Source organism: Phyllostomus discolor, chromosome 9, assembly GCF_004126475.2.
Source record: "Phyllostomus discolor isolate MPI-MPIP mPhyDis1 chromosome 9, mPhyDis1.pri.v3, whole genome shotgun sequence".
Classification (NCBI taxonomy): domain Eukaryota; kingdom Metazoa; phylum Chordata; class Mammalia; order Chiroptera; family Phyllostomidae; genus Phyllostomus; species Phyllostomus discolor.
Genome location: NC_040911.2, coordinates 22920208 through 22943159, shown reverse-complemented (window position 1 = coordinate 22943159; position 22952 = coordinate 22920208). Strand labels below are relative to the sequence as shown.

The following is a 22952-nucleotide window of genomic DNA, read 5'->3' as shown; positions in this document are numbered from 1 at the left end:
GTTTCAGGTCATTTAGGATACAGCAAATCTTCAAATGATGTCATTTCCTTATAATGTTGGTAAGATACCATAGGAACTTAACTTTTGTTTTTATCAATTAGCCTATGGTAAAATTAGTTTTGTTACAGATCATGTCGCTTAAAGTCACTGAACCTATCAAGAATGTTAAGTGAGGAGTTACTGTACTAATACAACATGTTTGTAAAGACTTCAGGATTTTACATAGCATAGGTATGCCATAATTCATTTCATCAATCCACAGTGGTTGGGTATTCAGAATGTTTTAAATTTTGGGCTTAGTAAAGCTATTAATCACTTTACATTTTCTATTGGTTTGAAAATTAAAAAATAAATGAGACTTGGTTCTTTTGCGTTGTTTTTAGATAACTTATTTGACTTGCTTATATACTATATAAAGAAGTTACCAGACATAGTTTTATAAGTTGTATGTGGGTGCTTTAAATCAGAATCTAACTTTTGTATATATCTCTGAGTTTTTGTATTCATAAGTTATATTTTTATGTTTTCATTTTGTTTTCACAGCTACATATTAAACTTCTTAAGCAATTGTATCATCAGTTATAAGCAAACAAAAGAAAAGTAACCCAACTTCCACAGCATCTGTGAACTTGGGCCACATTATCTGACATTGTTTGTTAAATACATGGTCATTGATATCTTTTGTAAAGACAGAGTAGCATACAAATATATGGAAGAAACTGGCTAAGGAGAATTTGTAAAGCAATAGTCATTTCTCTTCAGTTTCACTTACCTCTACAGATTCTTGGGCAGACTTGAAGTAGTAAACATTGATTTTTTTCAGTGTTTCTCACCCTCTCCTTTACCCCTTCAGGCTTTTTAAGTGTAGTGTCTACTATAAAGAAAAATTTAGATCCTGAGGACCTCAGGAAGGTTGATTACCAGTAAGCATCTCATGTATGTATAGAACTTCCTACTTTACACCTTTGAAGAGAACTTGATTTATTTAGTTAAATGTTTACTGAGGTCTGTTATGCTGATCTCTCTTTAATGCCTGGGCATGTCATGCTGACAGACAAGCTGTTTCCTCTGCCTGGAAAATTTCATCCAGTATGTTTGGCTGATTCTTTATCCTTTAAGTCTCTGCTCAAATGTTACATCCCTGAGACGCCTTCCCAAGACCCCCGTTAATTTCTGTCACAGCACTCTGTTCACTACTTTCATACGGTTTCATTTTTAGTGACTCATTTAGGTATTTACCATGAAAATGGTTTATCCCCTCCTAATTTTAAATTTTGTGAGGGCTGGCTACCTCCTTCTAATGTTCTTGATTATCCAGAGCAGGGGACCTGATGGAAGTTTGAAATTTAAAACAACTAAGTATTACATGTTTACATTGAGAGTACAGACATACCTTGGAGATACTGCAGGTCTGATTCTAGACCACTGCAATAAAGACAGTTTGTTTTTTATTTTTTGCTGGTGAAGGGTTTTGCCTTCAGTTTGTAAAAACCCACAACATCTGAATTGCAGTAAAGCGAAGTGCAATAAATTGAGGCGTGTCTCCATGTCAATACTAGGGAAAAGTGACCAACAGCAGGGTGGTTCTTTTTCCATCTTCCTGTTTTCAGTATCACTGCCTCTCCCATCAATTCCCCCGAGCTCTGGAGCAGAAATTCCAAATGCACAAACACTTGTTTTCCATTCTGTCACCTTTCCACATTAAAGGGATTTTCAGTGAATACAAGTATTCAGTGAATAAATAAATTCTAAATTCTGACAACCATTCATAGCTCTAGCACTGAAGAACCTTATAGTCCAGTAGGACAGATATGAATAAGGAGCAATGAGTTGTGAATTGTGGTGATCATGGAAATCTCTGTTCCCAGGGGTCACTGTTTGGTTTGACATCTGTTTTCCCAGCTGTTCTTAGTCTATATACAGTGTAGAAAGTTGGTCTACTTGTAATTCTGACCCTGGTACTTGTATCGAACATCTACAAATCTGAGACATTTTTCTCAAGCACGTATTTCTGGCCTCCCATCAAATCTGATAATACATGATTGTGTTTCAGCTGTTTGCCTGGGCATGTTGTTATTTGGTTCTCACAGATTATTCTAGCTAAATAGCTTTTAAAACCTCTTGCTGTTTAGGTCTTGGAGAAGTTAGAGCTCAATAACTATGCTACTATTTCTGTTACAGTGGACTTCTCTTCCAAGCTCTATATGGCTCCTTATGAATTCTGTGGGAACCTGTGCTCCTTAAAAAGAGAGAATGACACTGTCAGTGATTGACCCAGCTTCTTCCTGGGGTGGGCCCCCTAGTGAGGATCACTTCTTCACATGCAACTTGAAACAGATTGTACTAGTTTTACCCTGCTGTTTAACAAAATGTACATTTTCTGTTTTTTTTCCCCCCTAAGATTTTATTTATTTTTTTTTAGAGAGAGGGGAAGGGAGAGAGGGAGAGAAACATCAGTGCATGGTTACCTCTCACACACCCCCCACTGGGGACCTGGCCTGCAACCCAGGCATGTGCCCTAGACTGGAAATCAAACTAGTGACCCTTTGGATCGCAGGCCTGTGCTCAATCCACAGAGCTATATTAGCCAGGGCCACATTTTCTCTTTTGAAAGATCTAGGTCACTGACATTTCAGACCCAAAATGAAATATATATTGTTAAAGTTCATTTTTGGTCCTTATTATCCATAGACATTCCCAGCCTGGAGAGAACTAGAAGCTGCTCTGAACTGGTGAAAATACCCCAGTCTGCCTACAGTGTCGTCAGCACCATAGGAGATGAAGTGACACAGATTATGGGCTAATTATACCAGCTGCTAACAATTTACACAGTGCTTTATAGTTCAGTAAAATTTTTATAAATTTTAGTAAAATATTTTCATCCAATATTTAATCATTTAATCGGCATTAAGTCATAAAAGTGAAAGCCTTTATGGTTTGAAGAACTGAAAAGGGTGGTAGGAGTATAGTGTGTCAGATGGAGAATTATAGGAGATTATTTTGGAGAGGAAGGTAAGGGCCAATCATTTAGGAATTACAGTAGCTAATTCTAGACTCTCCCTGCTGACCAAAGCCCAGCCAAGAGACTTTGCCAGCTCCAGAGTCCATTCTCTTTGCCCTTTTGCAATTGAGCAGTCAGTTGTATTGTATGCTTGGACTTCCCAATAAGTACATGCTCTGTTGCCTAGTCTCCAAAGATGGTCCTCAATGAAACATGCCTCCTGATACTCACATCATTCTGTGTTTGATCTTCACTAGCCCTGTGAGTCACTTTAACCACTATGGTGCAGCTGAAGTGTGATGCTGTGCCTGTTTTAGGCCTAACCCTTAAGAGAGCTTGACAGCTTCTGGTTTTGCACTTTTGGGAGCAATGAGCCACCATGTAAGAGGTCCCACTACTATGTTGGAAAGACCCCTTGGAGAGGGAACAACGTTGAGAGGAAGAGCAAAAAGAGAAAGTCCCACCACCCTGGTTTCCCAGCTGGGCCCACTCTTTTCTACAAAGGTGTTAGTAACGTGAGTAAAGCTTCAGTCACCAAGTGACAACAGTTTCAGGAGAGACTGTTACACCAGTAGAAAAAAATCCAAATGTCCCTCAAAAAGTAACCTCATGACTTCTCCAACAGTCATGAGAGATAATGAAATGAATGTTGTTTTGAGGCACTGAGGTTTGGGGTACTTTATTATACAGTAGTAGGTAATAGTATAGGTGGCTGCCAGGGGACATGTTGAGGGGTAACTCTCCAGCTCTGCAGAAAGTATAAAATTAATTAAAGCAGAGAAATATCTAGAAATTCTGCTCTTAGTCTCAAGAGTCTAGGGCAGGAGGCAGATTTGTAAGCAGTCATAGCATGAGGCAGACCTCTCATTTTGCAGCTGATTTTGCATTCAGCTGCACTGTACTAATCTTTCCCTACTGGGGTTTATTGATATTCCTTTTCTTTTGATTGCAGTATTTTATAGTGTGTGTTTACTCTAGTTTACTTACAGTGCCCACTGTTGATGGACATTTACGTTCTTTGTATGTATAAATTTTCAGTATTGCAAATAATGATGCATAAATGTGACCGTGCCTAGGATCATTTAAACTTCTCCCAAGTGGCTTTACCAGTTTATGATTCTACTATCCTGACCATATGTTCTTTGGTTGCTATTAATAAGGTTGAGAATGGTCATCTTTAGCATTCATATAGGAAAGCTAGAAATATGGTATATAGGAAGTAATGTATATTAGCAACAAACATGAATTCTGGAGCAAGTGAAAATGACGTTTTTTAAGCATGTTTAGGTGGCAAATTGTGGGCATTTAACATTTTTTAAAAATTGTTTTTGTTTAAGAAAACATAACGATGAGTCACTAGCCCAGTTTGTCTTATCCTGATGTTGTGTATGGTTTCTGTTTGTATATGGGGATGTGTCAGATGTGAAGGTGACATAACCATTGTGGAGCAGTTTTAGGTTCACAGCAACATTTAGAGGAAGGTACAGCGATTTCCCATATACCTTCTGGCCCCAGGTATGCATAGCTTCTCCTGCTTTCAGCATTCCCCACCAGAGGGCACAGTGGTTACAGCTGATGAGCCCACACCGACTCACCATTATCACCCAGTGTCCCCAAGTTTACTCCAGGGTTCACTCCGTGTGTTGTATGTTCTGTGGACTCAGACACATGTATAACGACACGTACCCATCATCATGGTGTCATTCAGAGCAGTTTTACGGTGCTAAAAATCTTCCGTGCTTCCTATATTCAGCCTTCCTTCCCCTCTTAACCCTGAGCTACCAGTTATCTTTTTATTGCTTCTATGGTTTTATTTTTTTCAGAATGTCATAGAGTTGGAATCATACAAAGTATCGCTTTTTCAGATAGATAGGATTCTTTCACTTAGTAATATGCATTTAAGGTTCCTCCATGGCTTTTCTTTTTCTCTCTCTTTTTTTTTTTTGTTTTCCTCCATGTTTTTTCATGGCTTGATAGCTCGTTTCATTTTAGTGCTAATATTCCATCATCTGGATGGACCACAGTTTATCCATTCATCTACTGAAGGACATCTTAGTTGTTTCCAAGTTTTTGCAATTATGGATAAACTTGGTATAAACATTTATATGTGGGCTTTTGTGTAGACAAAATTTTTCAACTCATTTGTATAAATATCAAGGAGTGCAATGCCTGGATCATGTAGTAAGATTATGTTTAGTTTTGTAGGAAACCGTCACAAAATAGTTGTACCAGTTTATATTCCTATCAGCAGTGAATAAGAGTTTCTATCATCTTGTACCCTCACCACCATTTGGTGTTGCCAGTATTTCAGCTTTTGGCCATTCTAATAGGTGTTTAGGGATATCTTGTTTTCATTTGCATTTGTCTGAGTCATATGATGTGGGATTTCTTTTCATGTGGATGTTTGTCATCTGTGTATCTTCTTTGGTGAGTTGTCTATTAAGGGCCTGTTATTTAATCCAGTTACTATTACTGAGTTTTAATAGTTCTTTGTATATTTTAGATAGCAGTCCTTTATTAAATATGTTTTCTGCAAATATTTTCTTTCATTAGTGGCTTGTCTTAATCTCTTCGCAGTGACTTTTACAGAGCAAAAGTTTTTAATTTGAATGAAGTCCAACTTAATCAATGATTTCTTTCACAGATCATGTCTGTTCCATCTAAAAAGTCACTACCATATCCAAAGTCATCTACGTTTTCTTCTCTGTTACCTTATTGGAGTTTTATAGTTTTGCATTATACATTTAAATCTGTGGTTCATTTTTAGTTAGTTTTTCAAGGGTGTATGTTCTGTTTCTTGATTCTATTTTTGTTCTGCATGGATATCTGGTTAGTCCATTTGTTGAAGACTGTCTTTGCTCCACTGTGTTATCTCCGCTTTATCAGAGATCAGTCGGCTATATTTATGTTGGTCTATTTCCAGAACATTTATTCTGTTCCATTAATACATTTGCCTGTTTTTTTGCCAGCGCCAACTTGTCTCGATTATCCTAGTTTTATAATAATTCTTGATGTTGGATAGTGTCACCCTCCAGTTTTGTTCTTCTCCTTCCATGTGTTGTTGACTGTTCTGGACTTTGCCTCTCCGCATCAATTTTAAAATCATGTTGTTATCTACAAAATAACTTGCTGGGATTTTCATTGAGATTACATTAAATCCATAGATCAAGTTGGGACAAAATGAAATCTTGGCAATATTGAGTCTTCCTGTCCATGAACTGGAATATCTCTCTGTTTGTTTAGGTTTTTCGTTTTATTTTTCGGAGTCTTGTAGTTTTCCTCATATAGATCTTTTACATATTTTATTAGATATATACCAATCTTATTTTTCTGGGTGTTAATATAAATAATGCTTTTAAAATAATGGTTTTATTGAGATGCCATTTTCATCATATACATATGTCTGTGTTTTTAATTTCTAATTCCAGTTGTTTATTGCTGGTACACAGGAAAGTAATCAACTTTTGTATATTAACCTTGTATTCTGCAACCTTGCTATAATTGCTTTTAGTTCTGGGAGGGTTTTTTAAATATTCTTTCCTATTTTCTACATAGACGATCATGTCATCTGTGAGCAGACAATTTTATTTCCTTCATCCCAGTCTCTCTCATTATATTAGCTAGTTCTTTCTGTATGACACTGAAAGGAAATGATGGGAATCACTGTTGTCTCCCTCCTTTCTGTGAGATCTCTGTTAAAATGTTCTTTGTTATATTTGTTCTGCAGCTCACCAAAGCTCATCGACAAGGACACATGGTGAAAGTGGATTGGCTGGACAGATTGACATTTAGAGAAATTGAAATGATAAATGAGGTGGGTTGTATCCCCTGTTTTAGAGAGAAGGAGGGGAGGGAGAAAGAGAGGGAAAGAAACGTAGATGTGCGAGAGCAGCGTGGGTCAGTTGCCTCTTGAATGCCCCTAACTGGGGACTTGGCCCGCTACCCAGACATGCCCTGACCAGGGGGTCAAACTGGTGGACGACACCCGATCCACTGGCTACAACAGTGAGGACTTCATTTTTTAAAAAAATTTCAGAATATTTTTTCTCGAGTATCAAAATCAAGAAGAATTGTTTATTGCCAGGTATCTCACAAATGTGATGTTTTGGGGTTACCATGTTGTTTAGGGAGTTCTATGCTAATAAAGTGGAAAACTTGAGATTTCTACCTTTCCTTTATCTTAATGTTACGTCCAACCACGAAGCAGGTGATGAATATTTTAAGTGTAGTAAATATGTAAGTGAAGCCTGTGGGAGTTTGATGCCTCACTTGTGTGTTCTCTCTCCCTCCATATGGCAGCTCATGCCCAAGTTCAAATCAATATTAGATAAATCTATCAACAGTTCTATCTCTTCACTTCAATTACCTTAAATCACCTTTAGCAAGTCTTTTCCCTGATTAAGATACTTCTTATGTCCTGCATATAGGACTTTGCACCCTTAATAAATTTGCGTGGTTCAAGTATTTGATTTATTTCTTGATCCTATGTATTAATCTAGAATATGGTTAATTAAAAGACTTCGGTGAACCTTTCTAAAAGTTAGAACGTAGTTTTTTTTTCCTTTTTTTATGTATTTTCACTGAAATACTAGTTGTTTGACCTAATATTTGGCATCTACAGAACATAAATATTATATTAATCACATTAGGAAAGAATATTATCAATTTTGTGATGTACCTAACTTATAGAGACTACCACGGATCACTAATCTTTAAAAAGTTTTGAGGAGATAGAAAGAGAAATTATTTTATTTTTACAATGAACACTTCTAAATGTTATATTCCGGTGTCCTTTTTTTAAAAAAAAAACAAATTAGTGGTGTTGTCCACTTAAATTTGATATGAATACTGGGCATCTTTTCTAAATTTATTTATAACACATTCTCATATTTTCAAACTGGAAGAAAAATTTCCTGTTTTCAATTTTTATAATAGTCACATTCTAAAAATAGTTTAATCAAAATGCTTTGCTATTATTATTTTTTCTTTAACTTAGGTTCCCATGGTATAGAAAAAGTAATGTTAGGGCTTACTTTGCCCAGCCTTTCCCGTCCTCCCACCCCAACTCCTTTAAAGATAGGACACCATTACTTACCATGATAGACTATAATATGCTTTATAAAGCTAAACAATTTAAGTGACCTTTTTAGACTTTTCTGTGGTTTTATACATGTAGATTTAAAACCATTTTAAAAAGCGTGTTGGGTTAAGACTAATCATCCTTTTAGACTTCATTTGATTTTCACTTTATTAACATAGTATTTTGTTTAAGGGACAAATACATACACAGAATCAGAATCAACATTTTTTTTTATGTTGAGAAGGAAGTAACTGTTTCCTGGTATATTTAAAAATCTGGCCCTGGGTGGTATGGCTCAGTGGATTGAGTGCCGTCCTGCGAACCAAAAGGTCGATAGTTTAATTCCCAGTCAAGGGCACATCCCTGGGTTATGGGCCAGGTTCCTGGTTGGGTTGTATGAGAGACAGCCAATTCAGTGTATCTCTTGCACATTGATGTTTCTTTCCCTCCCTTCCCCTCTCTCTAAGAGTAAATAAATAAAATCTTAAAAAGAAAACTAATTAAAGTTTTGCAAATGACTGCACGTAATCTCAAGACCATTTATAAATTGTGAAAAACCTATAAAAGTTGTATCTGTTAAGCTTAAAAGGCCTCAATACTTTGTTACAAACTTTGTTTAGTTTTTGTCACCCTTATATTAATTGTTATAGTTAGATTAATCATATGGTTTAAGGGTGAGCTGTTCTTTACTTAAAATTGTTAAAGTACAAAACATTTTTATTTTTGAAGTTAAGTAGTTCTTATGCAATGTATGTAAACACACTATCAAGATTTTATGTAATAAAATCCTAACTTCTGAATAAACCGACAATGTCATTAAGTTTTAGGAGGAGTTATAAGTGACTAGTAGACACTACTGGATAAAAGAATAGTGCTGTATATAAGATAGTAGAGCTGTATAAAACAGTGCATTTATAATCATGAAATGAAAATGTGCTGCATTTTAACTTGTACCTGATAGGTTCATATGTAACTGAGTTGGAAATAATGATACATACTTATCCTTTAAGAGAATGTTAAAGATGATTATTTTTCATAAAAATCCTTTTCTTTTTCAGAGTGAAAAACGAAGTTCAAATTTCATGTACTTGATGGTTGAGTTTCGATGTGTCAAGTGTGATGATAAGGAATATGGTATTGTTTATTATGAAAAGGTATTTGCCTTGGAACTGTTATGGTCTCTAAAGTAGAGGAGAGGGGAAACGTTAAAAAAGATGACTGCTGTTCCTGTTTCAGTGAATTATTTGGTTGTAGGATAGGATCAGACAGCTGTCATCAGCAGCTGTTCATGTATGCACAAATCAAGTCACATAGCTACAACAATATTACAAAAACCAATCATTTGTAGAATGTAACTCTAGGTTACAGAATATGCAAAAGGTTAAAATTTTTTTGTAATTTTTCTGAAAATTGGCAAGAAGGATATTAAAGTAATGGCTTTATTAACAGTTAATACTCATTTAAAAAGTGAAAAGAAGGAATCTTATTTTTTTAAGTGGTAAACTTGAAAGTTAAGGATTATTTATTTGAGTATATATGAGGAGGTGTGTCCAGAAAGTATCCAGCCATGTGCTATGTAAAATAGGCATTCATCGAAGAAGATACAAGAAATACTGTGCATAAGACAATGATGCCCCAATCCCCTTCAAAGTAGGCACCTTGGGATCTCACACAGTTCTCCCAATTGCCATTTGCTGCCCCATAGTATTTTCTTGAATCTCATCAGTGATCTGAAATCTCTTCCCTTTCAAAGGTGATTTCAGTTTTTGGAAAAGCCAGAGATCGTGGGGTGTCATATCTGGGCTGTAGGGGGCTGAGTCAAGCTTAACACAAAATTTGATGCAGATTCATTGCTCGACTCGTTCATTTTGAATGCCACAGCCATGCAGTACACATGCTCACTCACTGGCATCTATCACTCCCATTGACTAGTACAGTGAAGTCCTCATTGTTCATGTATGTGCATTCCAGCCACTCTCCTTGACTGCCAGGTTACACTGATGTCATGCAGGTGTTCTCATAATATTAACAAGGGTTAGACTTTTTCTGAACAGGCTAATAAAATTTATATATACACATATATAGCATTGAAATTTTATATGTGATCCAAACATATATATGCTTATGAAAGACTTCACAGATTTGCATTTATTTGTATAGTATGTACAGAATTAAGAAAATTTTGTTATCAGGCTAAGTGATAACATACATAGTTCTGGATTTCCACTGGTTTGCTCATTATGCTAAAGAGGAGTGGTGAATGCTTGACATGTAGCTACTAGAAAAATATCTGTGCATTAAATACTTGTTGAAGTATTTAAGTACAACAAGTAATTATATGCATAGTTCAAAACAGTGTAAACCAGGTACCTGCTATTTTTGTAGAAACACTTAAGTGCTTAAATCAGTGCAAATCAGGACAGACTTTGATTTGTGGCATAATTGAATAATATATTCTCTAGTGTATAGCTGAGCTTATATGAAGTATATTTGTTCATTAGAAGCAGCACTTTTAAATCACATTTTAACTGTAGTGTTATTTGTTAAAGTTGTCACAAGTGATTTTAAACTATATTTGTAACTATATTATTTGAAGGATGTTTTCATAATGGAAATACAGGGTTTGTACAGTTAATTTATGATCACTTTTCTGGCATTTTTCAAGTTAATATTTATATTTTTCCCTTGAGCTTATATCACTTCCTTTTAGTAAAAGATAAGGAAACATTAATTTCTTTCAGCTTTTTTATTTTATAAATTATATTTCCTGGTGAAAAAAAGGAGCTAGAAAGATAGACTAACATTGTTCATTAATTTATTAGAATTTGTGACATGAGTGATTCAAAGACGAAAAGCCAGGTGTGGGAAAGTGAGGCTGAGGTCGTGTTCCCTGAGCTGAGCCCAGGGTCTGGGTGACCCTCTTCCCGGTGGGGAGTTGGACCCACAAGGGGGCTAGTAGGACCTGGAGTGTGAAGGTGAGGCAGCATCTGCCAAACCACCGCCCAAAGCAGAGAGAAAGGAAGACTGGTTATTAGGAAAATAATCTTACAAAGAAAGGGGGATGTAGGTGAGTGAAATTTGTCACCAATACATTTTAATAAAATTATGTTTTATACTTTATACCATATGTAATTTCATGAAAAGCAGTAGTCCCTGCCCATATGGAGTTTATATTGCAAAAACATGCTAATGGAGGTGATAATTTATAACATTGAAGATGTGAAGGATTGTTCAAAAGACACTTCTGATTATAAATGAAATAATAACAGAATAGAAATTAGAAGAATTTTGAGTGTTTTTGAAAAGGTTCTTGCCCCCTTTCTACTGCTTCTTGAGCAATTGCCCATAAATTAATGCCTGTGTGCCTACCCTGTCATATTTCCACTTAGTGTAAAGGTTGCTGGGCCAGTGTATTGAATCTAATGGAAATAGACTTTCTTGTCACCTGTCTTTTGTGACAGATAGCCTTACTGAAGATTACTTGTCACAGTGGGACTGATGAATGTGTTTTCTGTTGTTGTGACTGAGAATCAGCCTGTTAAACAGCAGCTGTGGGAATTTGTGGTTTTCGCTAAGACGCAATTACTGCGCTAAAGTCAAGTCACAGTGCTTCCCCTATTTCAGTCTCCTGGTTTTGTTGCACGTATCTAAACTTGAAACTATAGTAGCATTTGGAAATTGACAGAAGATCTTCATTCTAGGTGTACAGTTGTGAGGAAATGAATTTCGACCTTAATTAGTTTAGCCTTTTCTGGTATGTATGCAGTGACATTTTATTATGCTGAATTACCTTTCTTGCCTGAATTGGATAAAAATAAAAGTCACCATTCTTCAAAAATGATAATACCAACAAAATAAGACAGCTTTATTTCTTAAGGAATGATAGACTGATTCTCATTATTCAAATTTGCACGGTGTTGAATAGATATCTCTCTGAGAAGCAATGTTTCTGAGTCTCTAAGCTGTGTATAAATTTAAGTAACATTAACCCCATTCTTAAAATTCTGCTTCTGTGAGTGGAGCGCAATTGTGACAATTTGAAGTTACCAACATCCACTTAATAGTTTTTGCAAATGATGTAACGTACCCATTGTAACATATTTTAATTAGTTCTGTGGTTTCTTATTCTAAGTTTAACAATCAGAACATATTTTTGACCTATCATCATTATGAACACAGTTTTAAAAAAAGATGAAAACCATCTACTGATTTCCAGACCTCATATCTCTAAAAATATAAGTTTTTATTGTCAGATTGTATTTTTCTTAAAATATTTCATCAGCAATGAAAGGTAAAAATAATGTATTCTAAAATATAGTTGAAAGAAGACCAATTTTTGAAAGGAAGAAATGTTCATTAAATAGAATTAAAAAACATTGGAGTATACATTATCATGTGTTGTTTCTTACCAGTTGGTTAAATTTTAACTTATTTGTCTATTTATTTATTTTAATTTATTACGCTATAACCCAGGATGGCGATGAATCATCTCCAATTTTAACAAGCTTTGAGATAGTGAAAGTCCCTGACCCTCAGATGTCTATGGTGAGTTACTGTCAGATCACTCCAGAGTGATTATTACTTAGATAGATTATCATGCACTTTCATTTTAAAAACTGTATCTGTAAAGTACCTCAGCTATCTAAAAGTGATGTATAAATCTACTTCAGCTATCTGGAATCAAACTCAGGTGGGATTTGTACAAGAAGTATTAACACGTAAGGACAAGGTCAGGACGGAGCCGTGTGGGGAAGCCACTTTGTTCGGGTCATCGAGAGAGTGAGGGAAGGTGGTCGTGAAGTGAGCCCTGGGGGCACAGGTCTAGGTGTGCCCCCGCGTCACCGCATGTTGGGTTCCACACTACTGCAATAAAGCAAATGTCACAAACAAAGCAAGTCACACAGACTTTTTGGTTCCCCACCTCTGCTAGCTTCAGACTTTCCTTTTACAGCTTCCTCACCTCTTTCAGCCCTCGTACAACTGAAGAGAGTTAGGGCCTTGCTCTGGATTAGACTTTGGTGTAAGGAAATGTTGTGGCTGGTTTGATCTTCTCTCCAGTCCACTGAAACTCTCCGTATCAGCAATAAGGCTGTTACTGCTTTCTTATCACTTGTGTGTTCACTATAGTAGCTCATTTAATAATGTTTTTCAAGAACTTTCCCTCCACATTCACAACTTAGCTAACTGGTGTAAGATGCCTAGCTTTTGGCCTCTCTCAGCTTTCAACATGCCTTCCTCACTAAGCTTAATCTTTTCTAGCTTTCGATTTGAAGTGAGAGATGTGTGACTCTTCTTTTCATTTAAACTCTTAGAGGCTGTTGTATGGTTATTAATTGACCTAACTTCCATTTGGTTGTGCTGCAGGGAAGAGGGAGGCTTGAGGAGAGGGAGGGAGATGGGGAACAGCCGCTCAGAGGGGCATTCAGAACACACACATTCGTCACTGAAGTTCACTGATCTATATATGTGGGTATGTGGTACCCCAAAACAATTGCAATGGCAGCATCAAACATCACTGACCACAGACCGCCATAGCAAATATAATAGAAATAAAAAGTATGAAATATTGCAAGAATTACTAAAAATGTAACACAGAGACACAAAGTGGGCCAAATGCTATTGGAAAATGGTACCTATAGACTTATTTAAGTCAGGGTTGCTACAGACCTTTGATTAGTTTAAAAATGCAGTATCTGGGAAATTCAGCAAAGTGAAAATGCCAGTATTTGAAAGATTGCCATCATACATAAGGGGAATTGGTTTATACCAGGATGTGATAGGATCAGTGGATGAAAATTTTAGGGAGACTGGGTTAGTTGCAAAATACGGAGGGTCATTGTAGTTGTTGGAAGTGTTCAGTTTGAGTCATGATGTCTCAGATGATTTTGAGATGCCCCCCTCTTGAATTTGTGAGATGATAGCTCTTTCGTGGATACAAAGAGTAAGAATTGCAGGGGGAAGAATCCTTTTAACAGCATAGTAGATAATTATGATAGTCATACTTAGAACTCATTTACATCACTCTGAACCATTTCATTCTTACTTTATGCATTTCTAATTAGATTAGTTACCTTTCTAATTCGGCCAAAACAGGTTGAAAGCAGCACATTGGAAGACTGAAAACACAAGGACTGAGGTAAATGCAGATCATTGTCAAGAGCTAATGGCTGGTGACCCAGCATCAGAGGAAAAGGTAGATAGGGAAAGAGAGTATAAAAAGTTAGGAAACCTGGCTGGCATAGCTCAGTGGATTGAGCTCGGGCTGCGAACCAAAGTGTCGCAGGTTCAATTCCCAGTCAGGGCACATGTCTGGGTTGCAGGCCATGGCCCCCGGCAACCGCACATTGATGTTTCTCTCTCTCTCTCTTTCTCCCTCCCTTCCCTCTCTAAAAATAAATAAATAAAATCTTTAAAAAAAAAAGAACACACACAAAAAATGTTTTAAAAAAGTTAGGAAAAAAGGTCACTTTTGGGAATCTTAGAAACAAACACCCTAAATACCTTCATGGAGCCTTTTCACAGCATAATAAAATCGAGTCAATATATCTTAATTTGAAATATTTTGCATTCTGGGTAATTCAGACACATGAGTGGAGGTACCCTGTAGTTACCTTCAAAATGGGCAAGAGTAAATAAGTTTTGTCAAACTGGCATCATAGATATTACTTTTGTGTCACTCTGCCAAGATGTCAGGTACATAAGATGTCTATATATTGAGTGTGTTCTTTTCTAAAGAAAATGCTCGACATTTATAGCTTAAACTTTATAGATAATGTAATTTTAAAACAAAGAACTAGGGCTCTTGTTAATTTTTTTTTTTTATTTTTAAATGTAGCAAGCAGGCACAAAAGAGAAGTTTTTGTTTTTTTTTTTTTAAAGCAAATTACTCTTCCTCACCCTCTGTGCTCAAAAGGTCAGTTCAGTTTGAAGCTGTGATTATTTACTAAATAGAGGAGTGTATTTTGACATCATACCTGGGAATGCCACTGAGCCAGTATACTGGGTATCAAACAGAACAGCCTATGAAATTTTTATAAATTTCAGGAGCTATACTTGTACTTGCACTTGCACAGACAGATTGGCGGAACCGAGTAAAAAGCCCAGAAGTAGATCTCAGTAAATATGAGTATGAAGGTTAGTATATGATAAAAGTGGCATTTCCTTACTGAAGCATAGTGCTGGAGAACTGATTAGCCATTTGGAAAAGATAAAATTAAATCAGATCCATACTTCATACATTCTATTCATAAGGAAAAATTCCAAATGAATCAGGGATTTAAGTGTTAAATATGAAACTTGACTGGTACTTTACCCTTGGTGTAGGGAGGAAAACTTTCTAATGATGGCTCAAAATCCAGAGGAAGGAAAAGATATGCTTAATAAAAAACTGTATTAAAAAATTCACTGCATAGCAAAAACACCAAAAACAAAGTCAAAAGACAATTGATAAATTGGGAAAAACTGTGACTTACATCACAGACAAAGGGGCGCATATCTACTGTATGAAGAACTATTAAATACTAAAGAACAAAGGTCCAAAAAGCCAATTGAAAATTAGGAAAAAGACATGGACAGACAATTTACAAATGCAAAAATAAAATAAAAAGTCTCTTAAGCAAAGACAGTATGTTTAAAATGAATTGTTTTGGCCATAGGTAAAATAGTCAACACCAAGTAAGTATATTTAGTAAAATATGGTCATTCTGTCTGCCCTCAAGTTACCATAGGGAGTTAAACCGCTAAGATGATAGTACTATAACGCATCACAAGCTGTTAGCCGATTGGAAGAGTGAATGCTTTAGCCTGGGCTGCCAGGGAAGTTCTTAGAGAGAAGGTGGTGTTTGAGTGGGGACAGGGTATAAAAACCTTGACTACCCGGGGAATGGGGGTAGGTGTTTTTAAGAGCCGGGATGGCATGTGCATATTACAGTACTAGTGAAGTGTAAAGCATGCATAGCTTCCTCATCTCAGAATGGTGATGTATTTTTAAAACATAGGAGACTAAAGCTGCAACCAAAAGAAAACATTAAGTATGATAAAATGATCTTAGGTAACTGTTTACTTTTCTATTTCTAACTGGCTGTTGAAACTTCCTTTTGGTGATGTTTACATTGTTGATGAATATTTTTAAATAATTAATAGGAGAACTTGGTTGAGAGCAAACATCACAAGCTCGCCCGGAGTTTAAGAAGTGGACCTTCTGACCATGATCTCAAACCTAATGCTGCCACAAGAGATCAACTAAATGTAAGAATTTATAAAATATCAGTGTAAAAATAATTAAATGGGTATTTTGGTTAGAATTGTGATACCACTTCACTTAAATGTGATTCAGATGTTTTTTCCCCTAATTTAATGAACCCGAAGTAATTTCAAAAATTTCAAATTTCTGTAGTTTTACTATTATTTGGGGGCTTTCGGTAAGTATGTTTGTCCTGCAGACAGACGTGTAGCTCCTGGAAACTGGCCCCGGGTGCACTGCCCAAGGGAGGGAGGCCGTGGTGCACTCACGTGCGTCACCGTGCAGCTGACTCGGCAGGAGAGACGTTTATTCGGATTTTTCCTGTTTGAGGGGGGAGGCTGTCATTATTTTGGTTTAATTAAATTAGCTCTGTTGCTATATACTTCACACAGAGTTTGACTTTTTCATCTTTTTCTCCCCTTTACAACCTAGTAATAATCCTTTTCGGACTGATAGGTACAGTAAATTGAAGTCATACTGGGCTGCATGCACATTCTTCTTGGTTCTATAGTAGTTCTATACTGGAAGTATTTAGATAAATGAAAAATGTTAAGTAAAGTGGAAATATATGGGAAGAATGTTTGACAAAAGTAGTTCTTTTTTTTCTTGGTTGCAGATCATTGTGAGTTACCCACCAACCAAGCAACTTACATATGAAGAACAAGATCTTGTTTGGAAGTTTAGATATTACCTTACTAACCAAGAAAAAGTAAGTTTCTTGAATGTTCATGTATCAGATTGTCTCCCAAGTTTGTTGCTGATGGAAGAAGATGAGACAAAACTGCGAGAGAAATAAAGAATTCTTGTCCCGGAACAAGATATATGATACTCCATTTTAAAAAATTACAGAGATAGCCACACAAAGGCACATGTACCTTTTGTTGATGTGCAGACAGCAACTGAACAGGTTAGGTCGGAGAGACGTGGGTTTGGTTTCTAGCCCTATACCTTCTTATTACTAGGCAAGGTGAAACAAAGTGCTTTGGAAACCTGGTTTCCTCAATTTTCTGATGGCAGAACCCTCCTTCACAGGTGAGATAATACAGGTGAATAACCTGGCCGAATAGTAGGTGCAGAGTAAATGTTGGTTTGCTTTTTTCCTCTCCTCTCTTTGAGCCTGGGTTCACTAGCAGAATGTTTACATCATTTCAGGAAATACAGAATCCTGGAGGAGCGTGACTAGAGAGAACATGAGGAATGTAATTTGAAATTTGTAAATTGAGTTGGTAGAGTGACAGCCGCTTGGAGTGCAGGAGAGGGTAGGTCAGAACTAGACATTTGCTTTCTGTAATGAAACCATGGATTTAGTTAAAGTCTCTGGAGAGGCTGAATTATGATGAGGGACTCAGCACTAGACTTGAGTCTGCAGACTGGGTTTTGATTCTTAGTACTGCCACAGTACTAAGTACTGCCACAGTACTGCCACAGTACTAAGTACTGCCACAGTACTGCCACAGTACTAAGTACTACGTACTAAGTACACAGTACGTAGTACTGCTACAGTACTAACAGTCAGTGTCTGTTAAATAGCCGTTCACGCCAGGGATCTTCATATCCCGCAGCCACCCCCCAGTTTCGGTGTTGCTGCTGCTGTTCCACGGATGAGGACAGTTGCGGCTGACATTAAGGACCCTGTGCAGAATCACAAAGCTTCTCCTTGATATGCTCACATTTATGAGTTTGAATGAAAGTAGTCAGTGAAGACAGAGAAGAGTGTTGGAGAGAAAATATTTGCATATTTGCAGCATTGTGCACACGCCTTAGCAGGAATTAGGAAATGCATTGGGGGCAAAACAGAGAAGCACAAGGAAAATTAATATCTGTCAGAAAGCTATTCTGTATTTACGTGAGAATGCATGTTTTACAATCTCATGAGATGGTCTTTAGCTGCTTTAACTTGTTTTCCTGAAACAATAGTATTTTCTTAATTACAAAAGTAAAGATAAAAATCCAGTGGCAGCTCATCTTCACTCTTCAGCTTTCCCTCTTTATCTTTTATTGAGGCCTTTGAAAATTCGTTGTAGTTGAATCATCTTCCTTGTCTGTATATCCATAATAAGAATGAGAGAAGAATCTTAAATTTACTACAGCTTTGAGTGTTGTTCTCTCTATCACAAAAAAAGGAAATAGTCATTAGTAGGATCACAGGGTTGTGATTTTGTGTTTAAAATTTTTGATTTAGGATATGATACTTTGTTAAATGAAGAAAAACTTTGGTCACAGAAATTGTATCTTGAATGCAGCACAGTCTTGTCTAAAACACAGCAAGAAATTGGATTGAACTGTTAGAATGTATAGGCTCAAGAAGCATAGAATAGATTTACAGAGCAGAACTGCCTTAGATAGAAAGGCTTACAAGAAAAATTGTTTGTTTAAAAAGTAGTCACTTCCCACTGAAATTCAATTGCTTCTAGGTATGTGCACAAGAAATAAAATGCTCAAGTGATATTAAGTGTGTGACAAGTTTCATTTAACTAGTTGATTTCGAGTTTTCAGAAAGTGGGTGATGAAACTTCAATTCTCAGGACATATTACAGGGTTCTTTTGATCGCTTGGGTGTAGTGAACAATATTTTTTAATGTTTGGGAAGCACTTTTCAATATATTGGCCTTGATGTGACCAGAGAAGTTATTCACACAGCCACATTTGTATCTTTGCAATAATTTAAAATGGGTCTTGTAGAAAACAAATGCACTTGGACCCTGGTCCCTTAATTTATTCTTCTCTGTGTCAGTTTCCCAGGAACAGTGCTTTAGGTTAGTTGGCACTTGGGCCCTGAGGCTAAAAAGATTTTCTAGAGAGAAAGCTGTGCTCATAAAACAGATTGGTGGAAATTGCTTCTTACAAAGTTTTACTTATTTATTTTTTAATTAAATTTGGCCTTTCCACCTATTTTTTTCCTAAATGACCATGTATCAGGGCTTGCTGGCAAACATAACTTTCAGTACTTCGGATGACAACTCTCTCGTTTAAACTCGATGTTGCACCTAGAAAGTTCACAGTAATAGCTTTGTCCAACAAAACCAGTAAAATTTACGGAGTATTTTAAAGTTTACGGTCCATAGCATTTAAGAAGTGACTCATTTTTATGGAACCCAAAATGTGAATATTGTAACTTTTCAAAACCAGCTTTTACCATGGTAAATGGCCTTTTTCTTCATATAAAAATATTAACTAAAAAATTACTGGTATGTTCACTTAATTCCTTTTCATTACATTTGGGGAAAGTGTGGTCGGAAGAGTACTATATGGTGAAGGTATGAGTGATACACTGCATGTTCTGAACAGTCTGCTGCTGGGACAGTGACGTCAGGACTGCCGAGACACGGGCTTGTTTTTGCCTCCTGACAAGAAGTTGTTGGTGAACACAACGGGAGGGAATTCAGTTCAGCAAGCATTTGTTTTCAACTCTTGGTCTAGTATTATTCAGAAGTCTGGGCTTAAGATACCATTTTTCTGTCTTCATATAAGCTTAAACTGTTTCAGGGAAATACCATTTAGGAACACAATGAGAATGGAGAAGTGGGGGGTAGTAGATTGAGGGTTACTCTCTTAGTTAGGAAACACTGAGGTAACTACTATAATAGAAATGTGGAGTAGAACAAGGTCAGTGGGCTGTGTTACGAAGCAGGTTTCGCAGAGCAAAGACTGGTCTTAAAATTTGAGTAAGCTGTTGTGGTATTTTTTATCTGGTGATTATGTCTCGTGGGAGAGAAAAGCATGAGTAAGGCAACGTGTTAGGTTTAGAGACAGTCTCTGAACCTCCGTGAATGGATAGAAAGTGGAAAAGATGGCATCCGTTTGTGATGAGCCTTGCATTCTGTGCTCAGGAGTTGGATTTCACTGGCAATAGAGAACCACTAGAGCTACAGATTGTGTCTTCACAAGTGATATTTTAAGGAAGAAAAAACCAGGGTAGATTGGAGCAGAGCGGAGAGTGACAAAAAAGAGACATAATTACAAGATTCAATGTACTGATTTTGAAATGGGAAGTATTCTTGTGAGACTAGCCCCTTAGCCCTTGGAATCTGCACTGTTTCCAGGGAGTTAGGGCCAGGATTGAGTTCCGTTGTAGGACATCTAGTTGGTGTCCTCAGAGAATTAGGGGGCAGAATGGTGTGGAAAACCCACACGTTTGTATCAGATGTGTCTTCAGTAGAGAAATAGGTTTCCCTTTAACGGTAAAGTGGGAATTTCTAAGAATTGAGTTGGTAGAAGTTAAAATTAGAAATGTGTATGATAAACACGGTATATTCAGCTCTAAAGTGATTGTGCTTATGATTGTAAGAATAGGAGGTACCAGTGAGGTGATTCTAAGATCAAAGGGAGGTGAACAAAAATATTGCTGTTAATATAAAACACAGTAATAAATGCAATAATGTTAACATTTGACATTGTATTCAGTGTCAGATATAGACTATTCTATATTGTTATATAGAATAACAATAATATTGGACAATAAAATTAACATTTATCAAGTATTTATTACATACAAGTTACTGTCTTAAACAGTTGTAGTCAATAACTAATTTAATTTTCACCACAACCTTAGGAGATAGGTTCCTTAAAAGTTAAATAATACGCTTCAGATAACTCAGCCAATAGTTGGTGGAGCCAGGTGTTAGGATTTGAACCCAGACACACTGGTTCTAAAGCTTTATGTGTACTCCAGTTATCTGTGGAAGCTCTAGGGACAACATTGCATCTGAATGCTGTACCTTTCCATAGGGCAGTACAGCCTCTTTAAGGATTTAAAATGAAGTATCATTAGAATTGCTGTTTTCAGATTCTTATACTTTTGTCTTCCTCATTCCTCTTTCCTTGTTTCTCCTTGTTTACATTTGTAGCACTTAGCATTGTAAAGCTGTGGAATTCGTTCAATAGTGCCCTAAGTTTCTTGGCAGTGGTGTGTGCTGTAAATCGTACTAATAAGTCTATAAATCTGAGAATCTGGGAGCTAGATTGTTTCAGTTATTGAATTGAGGATATTGGCATACTGCAAGATTTGCTTATGATAAGCACACAGCCACATGTTTCTATTACTGCTGCTGATGTACTATGAAATGGAAAACCTTTCACTGTAGTTATTTAAGAAGTATTGCTTTGTTTCCACATTCAACCTAGAAATACATTTTAAAAGTGAAAAATAATTGCATGGATTGTTACTATGGCAGTTTGTGTTCTTACTTGGACACAGAACACGGTATGAACAGTGTGCAGCATGTGCAGGAGAATGGATCACTGTCCTTGGGAATGCAGATAGCAGTTGTAGAAATCAGAATGTCCTCAAAGGCATTCAGCAGGTAGAAGAGCATCATTTAAATGAAGGTGATAAGATCGAGGCAACTACTAAAGGAAGAGCTGAAAGTGCAGAAAACTTCTAGAATCGTTGAACTGTTGACAAGTACGCACCTTTCTTTAAAGAGCATTTATTAGCCACAAGTGATATTTTCCAAGGCAATTTACTCTTACCTGACAGTCTGGTGAAAACTCAGTATGCTACCTTAAACTTCTAGAATCGTTGAATTGTTGACAAGTATGCACCTTTCTTTAAAGAGCATTTATTAGCCACAAGTGATATTTTCCAAGGCAATTTACTTACTTGACAGTCTGGTGAAAACTTCAGCATGCTACCTATGTAAAGAAGTGAGGTTCCAGAAAGATGCTACAGACAGCTAATGGAAATCGTGAATATTTGCTAACTGCCTCTGTGTTTATATGTTTTTATTCTTGTTTCTGTGGAGTCTTTATTGGATTGTCTTTTTAAATAGTTACTTTGTGAAGAGAGACAGAATCATTTGGGTCTTCATGTGTGTGAGCATCTAGGAAAGGCAGAGACTCTGGAGAGTATTCAGGAGTGGGCTTAGTAGTTTCTCGTGTGCTTTGGACTTTTTCATTCATTGGCTCCTTTTTGTTACATGTAGATGTTATAAAGTGAAGGTCGTCTCAAAGGCATCTCAGAGTTTGTAAGACATGGATGCTTCAACTGTTTCCAGGCCACAGTACTATAAAATAACAAATGCATATTGAAGAAAAGCCAAAGGAAACTTTAAAATTTATAGTGCTCTGAAAATAGTTTGGTCTGTAAAGTTATAGGCATATAGGCAACATGCTTTTTTCTCTTTCTGCCCTGCACTGTTCTTCTGGGATCGAATGTAAACATTTTTAGTGTTTACATAAGAAGTCTATTGTTTACTCTTTGACTCTTCCATCTGGACCGCCTGGAACTCTGTGTAATCATCCTTGACCTCCCCTACCCCAGGTAATACGCTGTTGTTTCTAATTTAAAAATCTTTCCTGATTTTAGGCTTTGACAAAATTCTTGAAATGTGTTAATTGGGATCTACCTCAGGAGGCCAAACAGGCATTGGAACTTCTGGGGAAATGGAAGCCAATGGATGTCGAGGATTCCTTGGAGCTGCTGTCTTCCCATTACACCAACCCAACAGTGCGGTGCTATGCCGTGGCTCGGTTGCGGCAGGCAGATGACGAGGTGCGTTACTGTTCGTCATTCCTCTTTGGGTGCGTTTTAAACTAGAGCCTGGTTGTAGACTCTGAGTGTGTGTGTGTGTAAGAGAAAGGAGGGGTGGGGAGATTTTTTAGAGGGAAGAGGATATACTAGGTGTGTT

The 22952-nt window shown here is 36.8% G+C and overlaps 1 protein-coding gene across 1 annotated transcript in view; it reads left to right on the top strand.

The window, feature by feature from the left end:
• Window positions 1-22952, top strand: part of PIK3C3 (phosphatidylinositol 3-kinase catalytic subunit type 3) — a 107447-nt gene that overhangs the window by 18261 nt on the left and 66234 nt on the right. The window contains exons 5-10 of the mRNA XM_028524375.2: window positions 6729-6815; window positions 9140-9235; window positions 12555-12626; window positions 16224-16328; window positions 16940-17032; window positions 22631-22816. Coding sequence (XP_028380176.1) covers window positions 6729-6815; window positions 9140-9235; window positions 12555-12626; window positions 16224-16328; window positions 16940-17032; window positions 22631-22816 — 639 coding nt within the window. The remainder of the gene's footprint in view (window positions 1-6728; window positions 6816-9139; window positions 9236-12554; window positions 12627-16223; window positions 16329-16939; window positions 17033-22630; window positions 22817-22952) is intronic.